Below are 18,232 nucleotides of genomic sequence, written 5' to 3'. Positions count from 1 at the left end.
TTCATAGATTCCCCGTTTCGACAATAATAAACTCGCCAGCCACCTTTCCAGCGACGCGAGCTGACCGCACTAAACCCAATTCGACACCCCAATCGCCGGGCGCGCCGCACGCATGTCACGCGCAGCCGAGGACATTCGTCAATCATCACTGAGGTCGGAGTGGACAATTTGAGATGAAATATCTTTGCTAGCGACTGATACAATCCTAAATACAATGGGTGATTCCGAAGACGAGCAGAACAATGTCTCTCATGACGCTCCATCCTCCAGTATCTACCACCCACCCTCAATACACCGCTCCTCACTCCTTTCCGGCCAGTCATACGCGCATTACTCTTCATGTCCAGCTGCCATAACACCCTGTGCAGCGGGCAATTCCACCTTGTCTCATCCAGACCATTCAATTCCACCCACGCCATGCGTCCTCGGTGTCGATGAAGCTGGGCGAGGCCCTGTTCTTGGCCCGATGGTCTATAGCGCCTTTTACCTCCCTATGCCTCTACATCATTCGCTTCTAGCTGAAGAACACCAATTCAACGATAGTAAAGTTCTCACGCCGGGGATACGGTCAAATCTCATGCGTCTCCTTTGCACGCCGGATCACCCTCTACACGAGTCTTGTGGATGGGCCATAAAACTGCTGTCCGCGCGAGATATTTCTTCTGGTATGCAACGCCCTGGAGCTGCAGTGTACAATCTCAATGCACAGGCGATGGACGCCACTGTGGAAATTATCCGTGGGGTTGTTGAAGAGCGTGGAGTGGACGTTAAAGAGGTATATATCGATACGATTGGTAACCCCCAGACCTATCAAAAGAAATTAGAAAGGATATTTCCATCCTTGAAGATTACCGTCGCGAAGAAAGCAGACGCATTGTTTCCGTGTGTTAGCGCAGCGAGTGTCTGCGCAAAGGTTACTAGGGATGCTGCGCTGGAGATTTGCTATGAGGAGCTACAAAGGCAGAGGGCAGGAATGGTTGAGATGGAGCATATGAACAATGGTTGGGGGAGTGGATATCCATCCGATTCCAAATGCGTGACGTGGCTGAAGAAAGAGATGCATCCTTTGTTTGGATGGGGAAATGAATGCCGCTTCAGCTGGGGAACAGCAAAGGACTTGTTGGAAGTGAAAGCTGGTCTTAAGGTAGACTGGCCTGCGGTTGAGGACGACGACACCAAGATGACACAATTCTTCATTACTGCCTCAACGGAAAACGCGGAAGCGCAAGACGAGTTGCGAGATTGGTACGGGAGGAGACCAAAGGAGATTTTTTGACCTCGACAGAATTGAAACCCATTATCTATTGCGCAGTAGATAATTAGAACCTCATAACAAAATGATACCCACGATAGAAGCTTTAACTAGTCCAGACCACACAAGTAGCTCTCCACTGCCGCAGGGTATCGACACCTAGAAAAAGAAGTAAAGAGGAACCTTGAAAGGATAACCCATCCCCAACCGTGCTAAATGCATATAAAGCCAAGCCAGAAGCAGAGCGAAGAACAAATGAAATAGCCAATTTTCAAAGAGTGGCAGTCGAAAAGTAGTAGTTGTCCCACAAATATTCATAATCATCGATAACGCTGCCCACCAAGTCAAGCAGCGGCTTGCCCTTCATGCGCTGGGTCATGCCTTGCAGCCAGGGTCTATTGTTCGGGTTAGAATCTTCTAAGTAGAAGGCGGTTAAATTTCAAGCGACTTACTTGGTGATGCTCTCATAGAAAGCTCCTCTCATTATCCACCAACCCATACTCCATCCTCTTTTCTTTAGCTCATCCCTTTCTAGGCCGGTCAAGCCCCGTAAGCCTCCAGCTACCCTGGCGCGGAAATCTTTCTTTGCCATCTGTCTACATCCGTATTCTATTCCAAATCCAATTAGGCAAGGTGTCCAGCTCTTCTTTCCGCTCCATCTCTGCAAGGCCAGGGCATAGATCAGCGGGCGGAGTATATACATAACTTCCGCGAGCTGACCCATCCCAGCAACGCGATGTAGCAAAGTTTTTGGTGGCTTGACATCATCTGCTGTGAGAACCTTGGAGATAAGATAGTTCGAAACATCGCTCGCATCCGGTAAACTAGGCAATGAAAACCCCGTTCTCGGCATTGTCCAGCTCGTCTCGGATGATTCTTCACTCTTCGGGGTGTCCATTCCGTTCCAATCACCCCCTTCGTCCTCATCCTCTGCCGGCCGTGGATCGACTTCCCGCTCCGGCAGAGGTGGACTAACCAGCGGTCGCGAATTTGTTAACCGAAGCAGAATCAATCGGCAGAACGCCTTGAGTCCTTCAATAAGGACGACCACGCGCCACCGGATTTTCTCGCCACGACGCCGCGCAATCATTTCCCATAGCAATTCCGTGTATTTAATCATTTGTAGAACAAGCGCAACTCGGCGATATAGGGCTGAGCTGGATGTCCAATATTTAGTGTACCGTGCGTGAGGAGTGGGAGGGGATCTGGGTACGGTGAGAGGTAGGCGAGAAATGACACGGGCGACGAGGGAGTCATGGTATAACGACAGAAGCTGAACTCCAGAATGGACTACATAGATTATTAGCAGCTTGTTGCATGCCAGGCCAAAAGCGCACAACTCACTTGATTCTGAAGCCAGTTCAGATTCTCGAAATCGCCCTGTAGAGATGAGACTGGTCAGTCACACAACCCTGCGCTTACCGGGCAAGATCATCGACGGATGCCACGAACCAGGAATAATATACGTCAGAGATCGCAACGCCGATTCGACTTGGCTAACAGAGCTGGAATTCTTCGTCACAAACTCCTCGTACTTTCCCATGAGCTTTGTCGGTTGTGATAACGCCGCGGATAATCGGGTCTGCGGTCGCGTCAAGGACTCCATCTTTGGCAACATATCGATAACGGTCAACGTCAATCGTCGGCCATCGCAAGTTAGTTATCGAGTTTAAGAGCCATTAGCAAAGTCAGATGAATCAAGCCCTTCCCTTTCAACTGACTTGAAGTAGTTGCTTCAGGACGTTTCGTCGCCATGGACGAGCCCCACGTGATTTCCAGCCCTCCGACCTCGGTTGAAGCCTAAGGGGAGAGACCCAAGCTTTTAAACTTCCTGTCAGATGACTCGCGATCGGAGAGCTACAGAGAGTCGGGGGCTGAAATCGCAAGAACTCTTGAATGGCGAATTTCAATCAGCAAAACCGCGAGAACCATGACTTCTTGAGAGTAACGACAAAGACTGTGACACCTTTTATGAATATTGACACGCAGTACAAACCCAATGGGAGCATGACATTCCCCCAGCTGGCGGGCCAACGCATCCATCCATCCTGTTTTCCTTTTCGCCGCACCGACATGTCCAGCCAACACGCTTAAGATCTTCAAGGAAGCAGGCGTCTTCCCCGCAGGGATTGGAGTCGGAGACTGTTTCAGTGGTTCTTCTCTGAGTACACGACGGCCAGTTGCCTTGGTTGTAAATCGCGTGCTTGCAGTACTGAGGTGCCGACCTTTTTTGTGCCCGCAGAGAGATTAATGAAGAATGGCTGTCCCTACTGCTCTTTTCTTGCTCTGGACAAGTCTTTCAGATTATTCCCACAGACATATTCTATCAGAAGAAGCCTCTCATCTCCGGTCCTATCCTTCCCATCTCCAGTTTATTGTCATAAATAACTCTCGGTCTTCTAAGCTCTCTGCTCATCGAAACTCCTGTCGAAGAACCGACGATTAAAGGAAGTCCTAGATTATTTCACAAAAAGGTGTTGCATTAAGACTCCATAGACTGGTCACTATTCTGAATGAGTCTTAGAAGAATGGCTTGCGGCGAGATTATACCACCCACAAACGCCTGCGAGTTTCGCACCGGATACCGAACTGGTGGAACGCGTTACACATACAAGCTTTCAGACTGTGGCGACAGAACGTGGAAGTAGTCCAGCAGCTATGTGCCACCCCAGCAGTGAAGGGATAAGGACATTGTAGTGGGCTAATATTGCTGTGACGGGTATGAGTTAAGAACAAAGCTTGACAATGCATTTTGAGAGATAATGAAGTTACAGAAAGTACTGTTAATATTTTTGTCGCCTTAATTCAACATTCATGGCCATGTCTCCCCTTCTCTTCCCCTCCCATCAGGATTTCTTGTATCTTTGAGAGCCCAAAGAAGTCGTTCTGCTGGGTTGTGTAGACAGTGCCCTCCATTGCCCAACCAACTGTTCCTGCCTTGAGACCTAATTGAGCCCCTTCTCTCTGGCATGAGTCAAAGTCTATAATTACAGGAATGTCCCTCTTATCCATCATGACATTTGATGGATTAAGATCATTATGTATGAGCCCCAAAGTATGCATATGTTTAATGCCACTCTCAATCCCTTGTAGGCAAAGGACCCTGTCAAAGGGAGTTGCCTCCCATAGTCTCTGTGACAAGTTCATCAGATATTTGACAAAACACAGCCCCATTATCCTATCATTCTTGGTAACACAACCAAGATACTGAGCAATGTTGGGGTGTGGGTTTCTTTGAAGAACTTTGCACACTTCCACCTCAGCCAATAGCTGACAGCCCAGCTCCAGGGAAGCAGGAGTGTCACTGTAATATAGAAGACTCAGCTGCTTGATGTAGGAATTCAGAGGTAAAGGGTTGGGAGCGGGAGTATAACAAGAATCCATTGGCGGCCAGATGTTTTTTGTGAGAATTTTGTTGATCTTTAGCTGACTGATATCAACCGCAGAGGGTGAAGAGACACACCAGTTGACCCTGGCATAGAAATACTCGCCATCTCCTCGCAAGATCAGCTTTGTATGGTCGAAGATAAGATCGCCGTCTTGTTCCACGAATGCTTCGCTTTGCTCGCATATCTCCATAGTACACATCTCTAACTCCGAGTCCGAATTAATTAGACAGTAACATAATATAGATATGGCTGTGTTACTAGATGCTGGATAGTGGTATTGTTTCAATTGTTCTGGGCAGTGGCAGCAATTCAGAGATATATATCGCTGCTGGAATAGGGCAGGATTTTGGGAACTCCGAAAACTGAGAAGCCTGGGGAATAAACACAAGTGTACCCAGACCTGTGATTGTCTGTTAGAGCGGTTCATTACTACGTATGGGAGATATACTCCGTACAATATTTAAAAGATGGCTTTATCTACAGATTTATATATGGAATAACTACAGTCTATCCAAAATGGCCAGTTTATTTTTCGCTTCAAAATGCATCCACGGACAATCAGTGCTTGCTAGAGAAGTCATTCATCAGCAAATTTCCAAATGCCGTCCCTTCTCAAGGCCTCCTTATATCTCACGTGGACTCGCTCTCGTTCCATCTCTCCAGCCTTTTCTCGATCGTCAAGCGCCTCTTGTGAGGTAGGCATATCGGTACGCCAAAAACCAGGAGGCGATGCTGCTCGTCCATGTGTATATCTGTGTCTCCCAAATCGATTGGAAAGCTCCCAGGCTTTTGCTTCAACCAACAGTTCGTATAATTTATCGCTTGAAATGTTCCGGAGTTTATCCTTCTTATCCACATGGAATTCTTCCAGGAGATCACGATGCTTCGGGCTCAATGTGTTAAAGGTGACATCCCTTGGGATTTCGCCTCGCGCCAGCGCCTGAAATGCTGGCCCGCAGCATGATTGTGTTACACATCCTGGAAGGCATCGTTTAACGCTTCTATTCCTGATTACCTCGTCATATGCGTAATTCAAGCCATAGTTCTTGTCGGGATTCAATTTAAAGTCTTCCAATCTTAGTCGATGTAGTGGGCGACAGCGAAGAGCCTCCTCCTCTGGGCGGGCTTCGCTTTCAGATACATTATTGCGGTGGGTATTGAGGTGTCGAGTTGAAGTCCTCGCAGCCGGCCGGGAGAGGGAGGGTGAAGCCCTTATGATAGTTCGGGGTGTTGTGAGCAGAATAGGTCTCGGTGGAGGTGTCTCGAGGAGATCTAACACCCGCTGGGCAGCAGAGGAACGAGTCGTAGAATCCACAAAACGATCTCCATCTCCATGGTGTTCATGGTCCCCAATCTCTTCTTCTCCGTCCTCCGCAACAGAAGGGATCGCAGCTGTCCCACGGGACGAAAACTTCCTTCTCTTACTTTTTGACATTATTTCTTGCCGCGGAAGGGGCAGAGAATTGATATCCATCTCCTCTAGCGCATGCCGTCGCTTCAAGCCAGACACTGGAGGCGTCGTTTCAGACCAGCGTTGGTGATTTGCTGTCTGAATACACGAAGCTTGGTCCTCCTCAACTGAACTGCTTGGGAAATTGTCCGCTCTTCCATCTAAATCTTGTGTCTCATCGGAATCAAGATTGTGGGGGTTGCTCGTTTCGGTTTCATGGGGTTGGTCAGAGGAAGGTTCACTTTTTATTGTTAAGGGCCGGGTGAAGCTTCCAGTCTGCACCATGCTTAAAGTTCTCGGTTTCCACGCAATTTCGTCTGTACGTTTATTCCTCACTGGTCTCGTAGATACTAGTTCTGGGACGCCCGAAGAACTGTGTACAAGCTGAGGTGGCTCAGTTGGGTCATATCCAGGCTCTTGAGATTGTGTTGGGGCAAGTTCTAGGTCATGTGGAGGAGGTGAGCTGGTAATGATTGGGTCCGAATTGGTATTCAGAATTGGGGGCAGCGTTGCAGTCTTGGGTGCGGTTGGTTCGGGTCTTCCAGCTTTTCCCACATTGGGTTCCCGACGAGTACTTTGGCTCGAGACGGCTCGCTGAAAGACAACCTCCTCCCCATCCACATTGACCTGAAAAGAGCCCTGTTTGAAGCCGCGAACCCAGGCTGTGGCTTTCCTCTGGGTTATTTCTAACCTCTCCCTAACCGCGCAAAACGCACGAGATATTGTAGAGAATTCCCTGTACAAATCGCGATAAGAGCTGGCTAGGGACAAGTAAGACCTTGAAGACACTTGTTCGGCGGTAGGATTTTCAGGAATGAGTTTCTTCGGGTCTAGCGCTTCCAGGGCCTTTGAAATGGTATCGTCGCTGAGGCTGGCATTATTTGCATTTTGCAAACTTTTAATTTCTTCCCGGAGTTTAGCGTTCTCTCTGTCAAGAGATTCAATTCGTGCCTCCAGGTCAATCTTGACAGCATTTGCTTCTTCGACTTTGGCCTCCAACCCCTGAAGTTTGTCTTCTTTGAGTTTAATGTGCCGCTTGCAATCATACGCGAAGTCATCCACCAAATCGTACAGATTCGAGTAGGAGGCCATTTAATCCATTCGCATTTCTGACCACGGATTGGACAAGGGAACGCCAATGATGCCTTTAACTAACAAAACGGCATTTCAATTCCCCAAAACATTCCTTACTTTAGCCTTTGGGTCACGTTGTCAGATATTCTTCAGGCAAAACAAAGCATCGCGTCGAGGCTGGGCAGTCGCGTTATATGGCACGTGATGATAAGCACAAGCCATACATAGCAGAAATGGGGAGGATTTGTAAACCATTAATTAAGATATGAAAGAGAATCATGGCGCCCCACTTAGTTACCCAATTATTAGTTATTATTGGATCACTAGGTGAAGTAGCTTTTAGTAGCACAATGGAGCCTACCCATCCGCATCATTTTAACTTCACCAGATGTTTACACCGCAACTCTGGTGGGTAAAAAGGTGTGCCAGTTGAAGGATTCAAACCCCGCATCCTAGAGTGCACCTGCAGCTTATTTACCAGTAAGCCACCTGGCGCAGCACCAGTAAGGGTTACTGCAGAATTTCTTTGTGATAAAGTATGTAGGAATTAGAAAGAAAATTGCTGTTCAATTGGGGAATCAGACATAGTAGCAAACTTGTTGAATGTTAGAGCAGCTGCAAAATGTGCCAACTGTGCCACAGACCAACTGTAATATCTCAATCACCTAGACCTGTAATTGGCTCTAAGGGATGTAAGATCAGCAATGATCCACATCCTCCTGGGTGATCAGCCTATTTCAAAGAAATCAATCACTTAGTGGCATTGAATTTGAGAATGTAGGGGGATATGGATACAGATCTGAATAGCAACTTGGGCAGTTGAATGCGCTCTGAGTCAACTATATAATAGACACTAAACCCCCCCATCTAACCGATAGATAGCAAACCCCTCTAAAATTCAAGCATTCACTCTTGTTCATCCTCAGTTCACTCTGAATCATGGAAATCCAATAGCCAAAATGTTGGACATGCAGCGCACACCAGCACTGAAAAAGACATCTTGTATCTTGCCATGGCCTGAATCACGCAGCACTCCAAAGTCTCAAGGTGCATCATTCCAATTGAATACAAGTACTCAAACCGAAGAGCTCTCCTTTGATTGGTTGATACATACACCCATCGCACCCGATTTCGCATCTCCTGCTCTACCACTCGAATCCGCCTTTCAACCTCTGTATGATCGGAGGAGAACTCTTCGGTTCGGGTACTTGTATTCAATTGGAACGATGCACCTTGAGACTTTGGGGTGCTGTGTGATTCAGGCCATGGCAAGGTGCGAGATGTCTTTTTCAGCGCTGGCGTGCCCTGTGTGTCCGACATTTTGGCTATTGGATTTCCATGATTCAGAGTGAACTGAGGATGAACAAGAGTGAATGCTTGAATTTTAGAGTGGTTTGCTATCTATTATATAGTTGACTCAGAGCGCATTCAACTGCCCAAGTTTCTATTCGGATCTGTATCCATATCCCCCTACATTCTAATGGAGCCAGTGCTTAGTTATCGACGAACTAGTGATTACATCATCAGGAAGCGCAACCCACACGGCCAAATTGCCCTGGTCTCCCTGGGAGTATACGGCCATGGATCTCCTGAACAGTGGCTAAATCGAATGAAATCCGAACCTATAATGAGTGGCGTACCGATCTAGTTTAAGGGTTCTACAGGTAACATTATGCCAAAACGCCCACACGACGAGTCAGCTCGCGAACTGCCACAGAAGCGAGCCCGCCCGACACTCGCTCCGGATCGACTATCGGCGCTGAGCGATGAGCTCGCTCTCCACGTCTTGAGCTTCCTTCCTATCCGCTCTTTAATAACTTGTCAAAGGTTTGGCTAGCCCTGAAACGAAGCAGATATTGTTGGTGGAAATTAATTTGGTCTTTTGCCTAGAGTATCCCGTCGGTTCTATATCTTGGCCAGCGATTCAGAAATATGGAAGCGAAAGTATTACTCGCGCTGGATACTACCTCGTGCTCGACGAGTTAGGCAGCTTACACAGCTAGATGCAGCAACCGAGCCTATTGGCTATTCCTCCAAGGTGGTAAAATGGCTGGAACATGGACGCTCCTGGAGGGAAGGCCGGGAAATCGATTGGATGAAGGAATACCGCCTCCAACATAACTGGTCAAAAGGGAGCTGCCGGGTCAGAGAGCTGGAAGTGGCACAACCACCTATTCCACCGGTTCTAGTGAATCTACATGATGGAGTTGTGTTTACCGTGGACGCGAGGAATGGACTTCGGGCGTGGTCGATGGAGGATACCGAGGTGATGCTAGCGAGTCAATCTTTCGACGTTTTTCCATCCGTAGCACCCACAGCTGTGGCGATTTCCTCCAATGAGTCTTCATCAAAAGATCAAACCGTCGCGGTTGGCTTCGAAGATAGCTCATTCGAAATATACACGTTAGACTACGATACCAAACGGTTCAAACGTCGCCTGTCAAAATCCAAACATGAAGATGGCGAAATCACTGCTCTTGCTTCATGTCCAGGCTATCTACTTGTGCTTTTTCAGAATAAAAAGCTCTCTTTGTACCGGCTGGCTTCGGATTACTCTCTCCGCCTTATCGACTCGCTGCATGCGAGCAATATTCGAGCCCCACTTACGTTGTCCGTACGAATCGTCGGGTCTGGTGTTATTGCATCCATCGCATACAGCTTTCCTAGAATCGGATGCGGTTGGTGTATCGGTTTACAGGAGGTTCGCTGGGACGAAGACGGCCAAAATCTGGGTTCCCACCTTGCTACACCGCTGGATTCCCAAGCATTGAGTTCTCCAATAGGTCTTGGAGTCACGATGAGGCGATCTGAAAATCCAGTGTCAGCGCTTCAGCGACAGCAGTCTTCCTTTCCGTACCCATCCTACACGCAGCCTCCCACGGCATTGTCTTACTCCCATCCTTATCTACTGACTGCGCACTCTGACAACACTCTTACTACGTACCTGGTTGTGTCAACTGCAGAGAAATTGACGATCAGCCCTCCTCGTCGTTTATGGGGGCATACATCATCGATTTCCGGGGTTCAGGTTGGTGGACGCGGTAAAGCAGTGTCGGTGAGCTCTCGGGGAGACGATATTCGTGTCTGGGAGTTAGAAGGAATGGTCTCGTCGCCTCTGATAGCAAAGGCACCACGATTACGCGAGCGGAGCATACAGCTGAGTCCCGAGAGGATGAAGTCGCAGTCAGCTCCGATAGGGTCGAAAAATGCGCCTAATGTCTTGTTGGAGTTTGGGACCAGCCCGCGGCTTACTCAAAAGGATACCTCGAGCGAATTGACTAAGATGACAGGCCTAGTAGGCTTTGATGATGAACAAGTTGTGGTGCTCCGAGAGCAGGATCTTGGAACACAGCTTCTTGACTGCTATGATTTCAGGTAGCATTGTGATTACGGTTGCACCTGATTGATAAATAAATAGATCCAAATACTGGAATTGTCTTCTTTCAGATGACCCTTATCTCGTGGCTTGACGCAATTCGATAAAATCAGTAAAGTTGTAATCTTCTTTCTCCAAAGGTACTCAATGTGCATCTCCCTATATATATTCGAGGTGCCGTGAACACTCCGTAAATTCGCCCATTCTTTATAGCTTTGGTCTGTAAAAAAATCTTTTCTAGGACGAAGGTAACTATTCTGTTATGACACAGGAAGCTTCAACAATTTTGTGAACCGTCCGTGATGTATCTGCCCATGCCCTCTGATTGGATTCCGACAGCTGCCATTGCCCGCAGACAGGGATTCGAGTCCAGATATCCAATATACCACTGCTGAGGCCAGATTTCTAGGCTCAATGTGCCTCTTAAGGTTAGTACCAGGCACCGTTTCGTCGTTTGAGAAGGCGAATGAAATGGATCATTTGTCCCTACACACTCTCAGCCCTAAGACGAATTTCATGAATACAGCAGCCAGGTTTATCTCTCTCGCGAGAGCCTCGCAATGTGGAACGAAGAGGTACACACAGCCCAGGAAACGCGACAACAATGGACGATGCACTGATGAAGGAACACGCCACTGTCCCCATTTCAAGGACAGGGCTCTGTCTCACGAATTCAGTCTCCCTTGCCGCATGCTCGCCCGGACACGTTAAATTTAAGATCCATCGCCTCAGATCTAGCCAATGGCTGCCGGCGTAACAGCACCTCTACAGGGGTTGGACAGCAGAAAAGCAAATATTCCAAGGCCTGGAGCTGCAGCATGACCCCCCCCCCCGAACCTGCTTTCGCGTCGTTATTTTCGCCATTTCGCCCGCTGTATGATTCTAGATCTAGGCAAATAGCCAGAAAAGGCGGAGGGGGTCCAGGATTGGGATTCGCACGACTTCAATGCCTAGGCCTGATACAGTCATGGCGGGAGGCGAAAAAGAAGCACACGGCGGAGGAGATGCATCATGAAAGCACAGGGAAAATGCAGGGCTAAAGCATACCAAAGGCAAAGAAGAAGGAAAAGGAAAGCAATTCTACTGAAAAATGCATTGTCAATGATACTGTCCACACTAAAGGGAAGACGGCGCAGAAAATGCCACCTTAAAGCTCACTAACCAGGTGACCTGTCTTCTGTGGGTTCCCTTTTTTGACTGTTTTGACTTTTTTCCGCCCCGTCAACTCTCTCTCCCTCTCTCTTCTCTCTCTTTTTTCTCCTCCTCAACACTTGTGATTCTGCTTCACAAACAGACTTTTCTCTGTTCACCGCCCGATTTGCCTCTTTACAAAATCCTCTTCATCCGCCTACCTCTACGGTTTGCACGTTTCGTCTCATCTGTAGGTCAGACCTGGTTTAGCCCTTGACACCTCTCCGCCCTCATTCCCTTCAATTTTTTTTTTTTTCCCCATCTCCCGCCCTCATCGACACCGTTTACTTCATGTTTTCCGTGTTGCGTAGTCGCCTTGCTTTTTACTGCCGTTCCAGACCCTCTGATCGACCGGTTAGGCTTGCTAGTACCGCTTCTACTGCCTTTCGCCCATATACTCGAAGAAAAATGGAATATCAGGCTGGTTGCTTCACTTGTGAGTCTCTCTGTTACTTGCGTGCTTTATGGGTTTGCTGTGCTGGAGTCGCAATGCCTCGGCGCAAGTCTCGCTTTCAAGACATAATCCCCATATTATTCTCTCTTTTTTTTTTTTTTACTTTATATTATTCCGTTTTATTGTATTTTCTGTGTCTTTTCTGAACCTTCTATGATATCCATAGCCAAGCGCTTGCGCGAGCTTTTTTTTTTTTTTTTTTTTTTTTTTTTTTTGGTTTTTAAAGCAGTCTGCGGCATTCAGCTATTTCCTATTCCACTTCATTGTGATGCGCTTTGCCTTAACTATTAAGCTCAATGCTAACATTACTGTCAGGTGGCGATTCGGCCCACCAGGTTAATATGATGCGTGCTCCGTTTGTGGTGGGATAACATTAATTTTTCCCTCTTAGGCCCGCGACTGCCCCAAGAAAGGTTCTGTTATCTGGTATGATACTTCCCCCCGGGATCCCAAATCGAGACTTAGGCTCGACTGGACTAACATTTTCTCTAGCTACAACTGCGGTGGTATGTCAGGATATCGCGTCACCGTTGACAGCTGAAAGTATGAAGTTCCCTAACAAGCTTTTTTTTCACATTTTAGGAGAAGGACACGTCAGTGAGTAAATATTGGAGGATGGCCCGGAGGTGAAGACATGTCGACAAATTCCCATGACTGACCGTGTTGAACCCGTTAACCCTTAGGCCGCGATTGCAATGAGCCCGCAAAGGAAAAGTCCTGCTACCGCTGCGGCTTGACAGGTCACATTTCGCGTGACTGCCCTCAGGCAGGCGAATCCGGAGGCGCCAGAGGTCAAGAATGCTACAAGTGTGGCCAGGTCGGACACATTTCTCGTGAATGCCCCCAGGGAGGCGAGTCCGGAGAGGCCAGAGGCCAAGAATGCTACAAATGTGGCCAAGTCGGTCATATTTCCCGTAACTGCGGCCAGTACTCTGGATACAATGGTGGTGGCTACAACGCTGGCTCGTACCGCTACGGTAACCGTCCTCTGACTTGCTACTCTTGCGGAGGGTATGGCCACAGGGCTCGCGACTGTACCCAAGGACAGAAGTGCTACAATTGTGCGGAATCCTTCCTACCTTCTTTTGGATATTCAGAAAAAGTTAACTGACAGAGCGTTCGTCATAGGTGGTGAGACTGGCCATGTCTCTCGCGACTGCACCACCGAGGGCAAAGGCGAACGTGTCTGCTACAAATGCAAGCAGCCCGGTCACGTCCAAGCCGCCTGCCCCAACTAGACCGGCGACATTTCGGTTCGAAATCTAGCATAGGAGCACGTAACAAATTGAATCTTGGTCATGACACGACTCACCCGTCCCCTTAACACATACTTTTTTCGGACTTACAAGCAACGACCATAAAAAGCGTGCGTCATGACCCCTCACTCTATCCAACAGATCGCGGAAACGTTGTATCTTCCTTTTGCGACAAAAAAAAAACGTCTATGAAGTCTCTCGCGTGCGCTCCTCCTCGCCGTTCAAATATAACTTCTGTGACTCAAGCATCCTCGGGAATAGGTATGGGAGAGTGCTTTTTGATTGCAGGCACACAGGCTACTGAGAAGAGGAAAAAAAAAACCAAAGGTTTCATGGGGAATAAAAAGTGATTGTGCAAACGGTGTTGTTCTTCAAATGGGAAATTCAGTTGGGAGACTTGGGGATCAGTTGTTTGAGAATTCTACGGAATCAAATGATACCAGAGTCTCGGATTCCTCTTTTCCAAATGTCTGCTTGCATAGTTATGCATTGCTGCTAGTTTTCTGAGGTAGTTAAATATCCTATGTCAAGCATAAGTCTTTTCACAAGGGCTTAGTTGTTTTGATAGGGAGCTCTATTTTTCTGAACTATCGTAGCCAGTCATCGTCAACTACTCCTAACCACTTCATCTGTTATTCAATGGAGCTATGGCACATGACTCTTGCAGCGTACTAGGGAGTAGCAACAAATTCCCCATGCTAGTATGGTTAGACGATTCAATTGATGTCTAATCGATTTCTACATATAGAGGACAGGATCCCTACAGGGAATAGGATATAAAAAAGCCAGGAAAGACTAATGGAGTTTCAAAAGAAGAAAACTTTGATAATGAATCTCCCATATGTAATAGAGGGATCTCAGTATCATAGGTTTTGCTCTTTTTAGCAAAAGTTTCACCACTGCCGTCGGCCCTGCCCTGTTCGCTGTCCAAAATTCTGGTTCGCAACCCTGAGAGCTTCTCCCAGATCCATATCCCCCACGACTTTGACCCTCATCCCCTCACCCTCGCCACCTGTCTCAACATAAACTTCTTTCGGTCCCTGAAACACATATCTCGCTCCCCTTGGTGGTCTATACCTCGGCATGCTGCAGGCCTCTTCATACGTTGGGATGCCCCGACTGCGTTGAACGGCTTCTTCCTCTTCGTCGCGCGCTTGATCGGCAGAATCGTTGATTGCGGCTTGGAGGGCAGCATCAAAGGCCGGATCAGCATCTGCGGGGAAGAAGGGCCCGGTGGGGAAGGCATCTATGCGGGAGCGGGCAAGTATTTCGGAGAGGGAGTACATGGCCGGACTATGAGCAGGTTGAGGAATTATGGGAGGGTTGGAGAAACCAGGCTGGTGGTGGGAGTGACGACGGGTGGTGTATGGGGCTGCGATACTGGAAATGCGGCGCGCTAGAGATTCGCATGCACTGTTGGCGCGGGAAGGGGTGCTTGCTCTTGATGTGCTTGCTTGGGGAAGATGTGACGGTACGGTATCCTGGAGCCGTGGTTGGCGCGCTCGTCTACCACTCAGGCTGTTATCCTCCTGGTGGGTTGTGGCGGATCTTGACCGTGCTGGGCCGCTATTTCCATGAGTTGCACGTCTTCGGTCAGTTTGAGGGACAGTTGATGATGCTGTGCTTTGGCGTCTTGATCGTTGGTTACCACACCCTGGTTGAATTCCGGTAGCGGATCTGGCTCTCGTTGAACCAGTGTTTCCACGGACTACGTCTTCGTTGTTTCGTAGACTCCTGGAGTTCGCCTGAGCGGCACTGTCACCTACACGCTGACCTGGACCACTGCCGAATTCTCTATCCATCTGCAGTAATCTTTGTCTCTCTGCTTGAAGCCTCCTTGCCCTCGCGCGCTCCTCTGCCTGACTCCTTTCTATTGCCATCATCAATTGATCATCCTCTTCCCGAGCAGCCTGTCTGGCCCTCTCCGCATCAGCCCGGGATACTCTGAGAGCTCTTTCATTAAGGTCGCGATGGAATCTTCGCGATTCTTCAAGCTGCCGTTCATGCTGCTCGTTAAGGTGGTAGTTCTCTTCGAGAGCCCGACGCAGGTACTCATCGTCATCCATGGACATAAAAAACTGTAAGCTCTAGTTAGTTTGATCGCTAAGGCAAGAGGGATGAACCATATTCAAGCTGCTGTTGAAAATGTCAAGAGCAAACTGTGTGAGAAGTCATGACACAACGAAATGTCTACCAAGAACACAAGGACCTGTTAGTTATAGCGGGCGCATTAGGCAAATAATGCAAATGCCCTGGGCAAGAGGTGTATTCAATAACAAGCGTTAGATTCATCAGTCACCGGGACAGGTATAAAGAGTTCTATCACTGCAACAAATCAGCTGTTATGTAGCTCTATGTTCTGCTCTCAAGAAGAAAACATAAATATTTAAGCCAGGTATGTCTTCAAGAGCTGCAGCTGCACATGGTCATTCTCTTGAATTGGGGAACATCTCCACACAACCTCTCCTCTTCCTCTCTGTTCCAATTCCATTCCTCTTGAAATGGATGAAGCGCCATGTGCATGACACGACCGAGGATATCTCTATCTCCCTGATGCTGAACACGCTGTATCACTTCATCCAAGACCCACGATCGTGGAAGGAACTGAAAAGAGATATCAGCACTGAACTGTTTTATGCAATGTAGTCTTGCAAGTTCTCACCTTCGGGTTCACCGCCTTCATAGAAGTTTGGCGTTCGACATCCGAATCACTTCCCCAATCCTCGATGACCCTATCCCTCCAAGCAGATAACCATTTTGCAAGCCGCTCTCTGGCAGATTCCTCTGTGTTTCCAATGCCACCAACGCCCTCCTGATGGAAGAACACGCTAGCAACTTCTTTCCTTTTCTCCTCGCTCTCGATGTCACTTAGAGAGAATCCAGACAGCTTTCTGAAAAAGTGGTTGAAGTCTAACTCTAGGGCCTCGAGGGTATCAAGTAGATCAGAAAATAACTTTTCAAAGTCCGAGTCTTTCTGGGTCTTTAAGCCTAATCTGGCGGTCATCAGGCGTTTGTATTCGTTCAAAAACACCGTTCGATATTCCTTAGATGCGTTATCAATAATGGTCTCGGCTCGTTTAATGAGTATCGGGGCAAAATCTTCAGTGATTCCTTTAGAGACGAAAGTTTCGTCATCGACCTTGTCGCCTGCACCTATTAGTTCTCCAAACGATTCTCCTAGTCGAACCAAATTCCACCAAATAATCGAGGGTTGATTCCTATACGAATATCGTAGCAGTTCATCATCGTGGTTCGGGGTATAATTTGGGTCGAAATTATCCATAAAGGCAAACGGGCCATAATCAAGCGACAGTCCGAATATTGAAGTATTGTCTGTATTCAGCACTCCATTCATGAAACCATATGCTTGCCATGCTGCAACTGTTTTCGCATTACGTCGTACAATCTCACGGTAGAGCCTAGAAAACCTGTTTTGCTCTGCGCCTTGTTCTCCTTGCATTTCATCTTTTGGCACACCTCTAGGTGGATTATCCACATCAACAGGAGGAGGGCCGTCATCCGAAAATTTCAAGGCTGCAGGGAGGGACTCCCACCCAGAGAAAACGTCCTCGGCGATGTAATTAGCGAGCTTGCGCGTGAGATCTCGATCTCCGCGCGCACGAAGGAGATCAAACGTTCCAATACGAAGCCAAGATTCAGCAAACCGAGTCACAATGGCTCCAGGCTCAATCTTTTCTCTTCTTACTGCAACATCAGGTAACAGGGTGAGGGCGAGTGCACGAGTTGTAGGTATTCCAAGAGCATTCAAAGCTAAAATCCAGAATCAGACCCACACCTTTGGGACAGAGCTGGCACTCTACAAACCTTCTGAGATTACGTATTCTCGAATGCTAGAGCGAAGGACTGCTTTTCCATCGGCAAATCGCGAGTACGGGGTCCTTCCAGCCCCCTTAAGTTGAATCTCATACCTTGTACCCGTAGTCGGATTTACAGTTTCAAATAAACTGATGGCCCGCTACAAGGTTGTTAGGAGTCGACTTTTCATAGCGAATTCTGGTGGGTTTGGGGGGGGGGGGGGACCTACACCATCGCCTAACTGTCCTGCCCAAGCTCCGCTGCGGATACCCGTCAGTAATTTCGGCAAATCGTCAAGCTCCCATGAGATCCAACGTACAATTGCCAACCTCAAAAGACCCATGAGCATTAGTCCTCAGTTTTGCAAAGATATAGCCGGAAGAACCAACCTCCGTAACATTGCGCCCATGGGTATATTCCTCCATGCTCCTCACTCCAAAATATCTTATTCCCAGCCGTCATATCTTTAAAGGCCTTTGTCTTCTCCTCACCGTCTTTCAACCCGATATCACGCATTGCCCGAGGACTCACATCCAAAAGCTCCAGGTCGTCTTGCGGTTCTGGTCTAACAAAGGTATATAACGCCCCTTTGACCATACGAGGTCCCAATTCCTCTCGGGGAGCATTATTTGAAGATTCCGGTGTTTGAAATGCGGGGTCCGGGGGAAGCTTTGTAGTGAAATTGTTGGTTTTGGGGATGTCCTCTAAGGATAAGCCACTGGTATTCGCTGTCTGTGGACCGTTAGATAGATGGGATGCCATTCGTGCAAGGCGGGATTGAAGGATCGTCGGCACGCAGCGATAAAAAGTGTTTCTCAAGAGCATTGACGAGCGTGACGGGAAGGTACACAGGTGCTGAGAAGGCTGATGCCCGTTTACTTGCTAAGTTGAGCAAAAGAGGGACTGAATCAAAATTTATACAGATCATATACTCCGTCCTCAGTCAAACCTATAGCGAGAGACAGACTACATGT

General features: G+C 48.1%; 9 protein-coding genes across 9 annotated transcripts; 3 read left to right on the top strand and 6 right to left on the bottom strand.

Moving 5' to 3' along the window:
• The first annotated feature begins 162 nt into the window (after window positions 1-162).
• Window positions 163-1,362, top strand: CIMG_02535 (ribonuclease HII). The gene has a single exon (XM_001248763.2). It carries the CDS (start codon window positions 215-217, stop codon window positions 1,274-1,276), a length of 1,062 nt encoding a protein of 353 aa, XP_001248764.1. The 5' UTR covers window positions 163-214; the 3' UTR covers window positions 1,277-1,362.
• Window positions 1,269-2,956, bottom strand: CIMG_02536 (peroxisomal membrane protein pex16). Its single transcript, XM_001248764.2, has 4 exons — window positions 2,705-2,956; window positions 2,597-2,632; window positions 1,705-2,542; window positions 1,269-1,647 (listed from the first exon to the last, which is right to left on the bottom strand). The coding sequence occupies exons 1-4, from the start codon at window positions 2,868-2,870 to the stop codon at window positions 1,524-1,526; spliced, it is 1,164 nt and encodes a 387-aa protein (XP_001248765.2). The 5' UTR covers window positions 2,871-2,956; the 3' UTR covers window positions 1,269-1,523.
• Window positions 2,957-4,057: 1,101 nt separating this feature from the next.
• CIMG_02537 (uncharacterized protein) lies at window positions 4,058-4,831 on the bottom strand (the record flags this gene model as incomplete). The annotated part of the gene is made up of 1 exon (XM_001248765.1): window positions 4,058-4,831. The coding sequence occupies one exon, from the start codon at window positions 4,829-4,831 to the stop codon at window positions 4,058-4,060; it is 774 nt and encodes a 257-aa protein (XP_001248766.1).
• A 387-nt stretch (window positions 4,832-5,218) lies between these two features.
• On the bottom strand, window positions 5,219-7,183 carry CIMG_02538 (uncharacterized protein; the record flags this gene model as incomplete). Its single annotated transcript, XM_001248766.1, has 1 exon — window positions 5,219-7,183. The coding sequence occupies one exon, from the start codon at window positions 7,181-7,183 to the stop codon at window positions 5,219-5,221; it is 1,965 nt and encodes a 654-aa protein (XP_001248767.1).
• Window positions 7,184-7,826: 643 nt separating this feature from the next.
• CIMG_02539 (uncharacterized protein) lies at window positions 7,827-8,485 on the bottom strand (the record flags this gene model as incomplete). Its single annotated transcript, XM_001248767.2, has 2 exons — window positions 7,827-7,848; window positions 8,145-8,485. The coding sequence occupies 2 exons, from the start codon at window positions 8,483-8,485 to the stop codon at window positions 7,827-7,829; spliced, it is 363 nt and encodes a 120-aa protein (XP_001248768.2).
• A 261-nt stretch (window positions 8,486-8,746) lies between these two features.
• Window positions 8,747-10,612, top strand: CIMG_02540 (F-box domain-containing protein). The gene is made up of 2 exons (XM_001248768.2): window positions 8,747-8,992; window positions 9,056-10,612. Exons 1-2 carry the CDS (start codon window positions 8,838-8,840, stop codon window positions 10,542-10,544), a joined length of 1,644 nt encoding a protein of 547 aa, XP_001248769.1. The 5' UTR covers window positions 8,747-8,837; the 3' UTR covers window positions 10,545-10,612.
• Window positions 10,613-11,802: 1,190 nt separating this feature from the next.
• CIMG_02541 (zinc knuckle domain-containing protein) lies at window positions 11,803-14,884 on the top strand. Its single transcript, XM_001248769.2, has 8 exons — window positions 11,803-11,922; window positions 12,092-12,168; window positions 12,502-12,521; window positions 12,578-12,612; window positions 12,679-12,692; window positions 12,769-12,783; window positions 12,870-13,247; window positions 13,315-14,884. The coding sequence occupies exons 2-8, from the start codon at window positions 12,141-12,143 to the stop codon at window positions 13,422-13,424; spliced, it is 600 nt and encodes a 199-aa protein (XP_001248770.2). The 5' UTR covers window positions 11,803-11,922; window positions 12,092-12,140; the 3' UTR covers window positions 13,425-14,884.
• Window positions 14,336-15,508, bottom strand: CIMG_10976 (uncharacterized protein; the record flags this gene model as incomplete). The annotated part of the gene is made up of 1 exon (XM_012358969.1): window positions 14,336-15,508. One exon carries the CDS (start codon window positions 15,506-15,508, stop codon window positions 14,336-14,338), a length of 1,173 nt encoding a protein of 390 aa, XP_012214392.1.
• Window positions 15,509-15,774: 266 nt separating this feature from the next.
• On the bottom strand, window positions 15,775-18,197 carry CIMG_02542 (YdiU domain-containing protein). Its single transcript, XM_001248770.2, has 6 exons — window positions 17,648-18,197; window positions 17,578-17,587; window positions 17,488-17,518; window positions 17,268-17,418; window positions 16,105-17,213; window positions 15,775-16,046 (listed from the first exon to the last, which is right to left on the bottom strand). Exons 1-6 carry the CDS (start codon window positions 18,081-18,083, stop codon window positions 15,846-15,848), a joined length of 1,938 nt encoding a protein of 645 aa, XP_001248771.1. The 5' UTR covers window positions 18,084-18,197; the 3' UTR covers window positions 15,775-15,845.
• Window positions 18,198-18,232: the final 35 nt, after the last annotated feature.

The sequence above is a fragment of the Coccidioides immitis genome (assembly GCF_000149335.2).
Source record: "Coccidioides immitis RS genomic scaffold supercont3.1, whole genome shotgun sequence".
Taxonomy (NCBI): domain Eukaryota; kingdom Fungi; phylum Ascomycota; class Eurotiomycetes; order Onygenales; family Onygenaceae; genus Coccidioides; species Coccidioides immitis.
The sequence above is the reverse complement of the archived record's forward strand: the minus strand, read 5'-3'. Positions and strand labels throughout refer to the sequence as shown.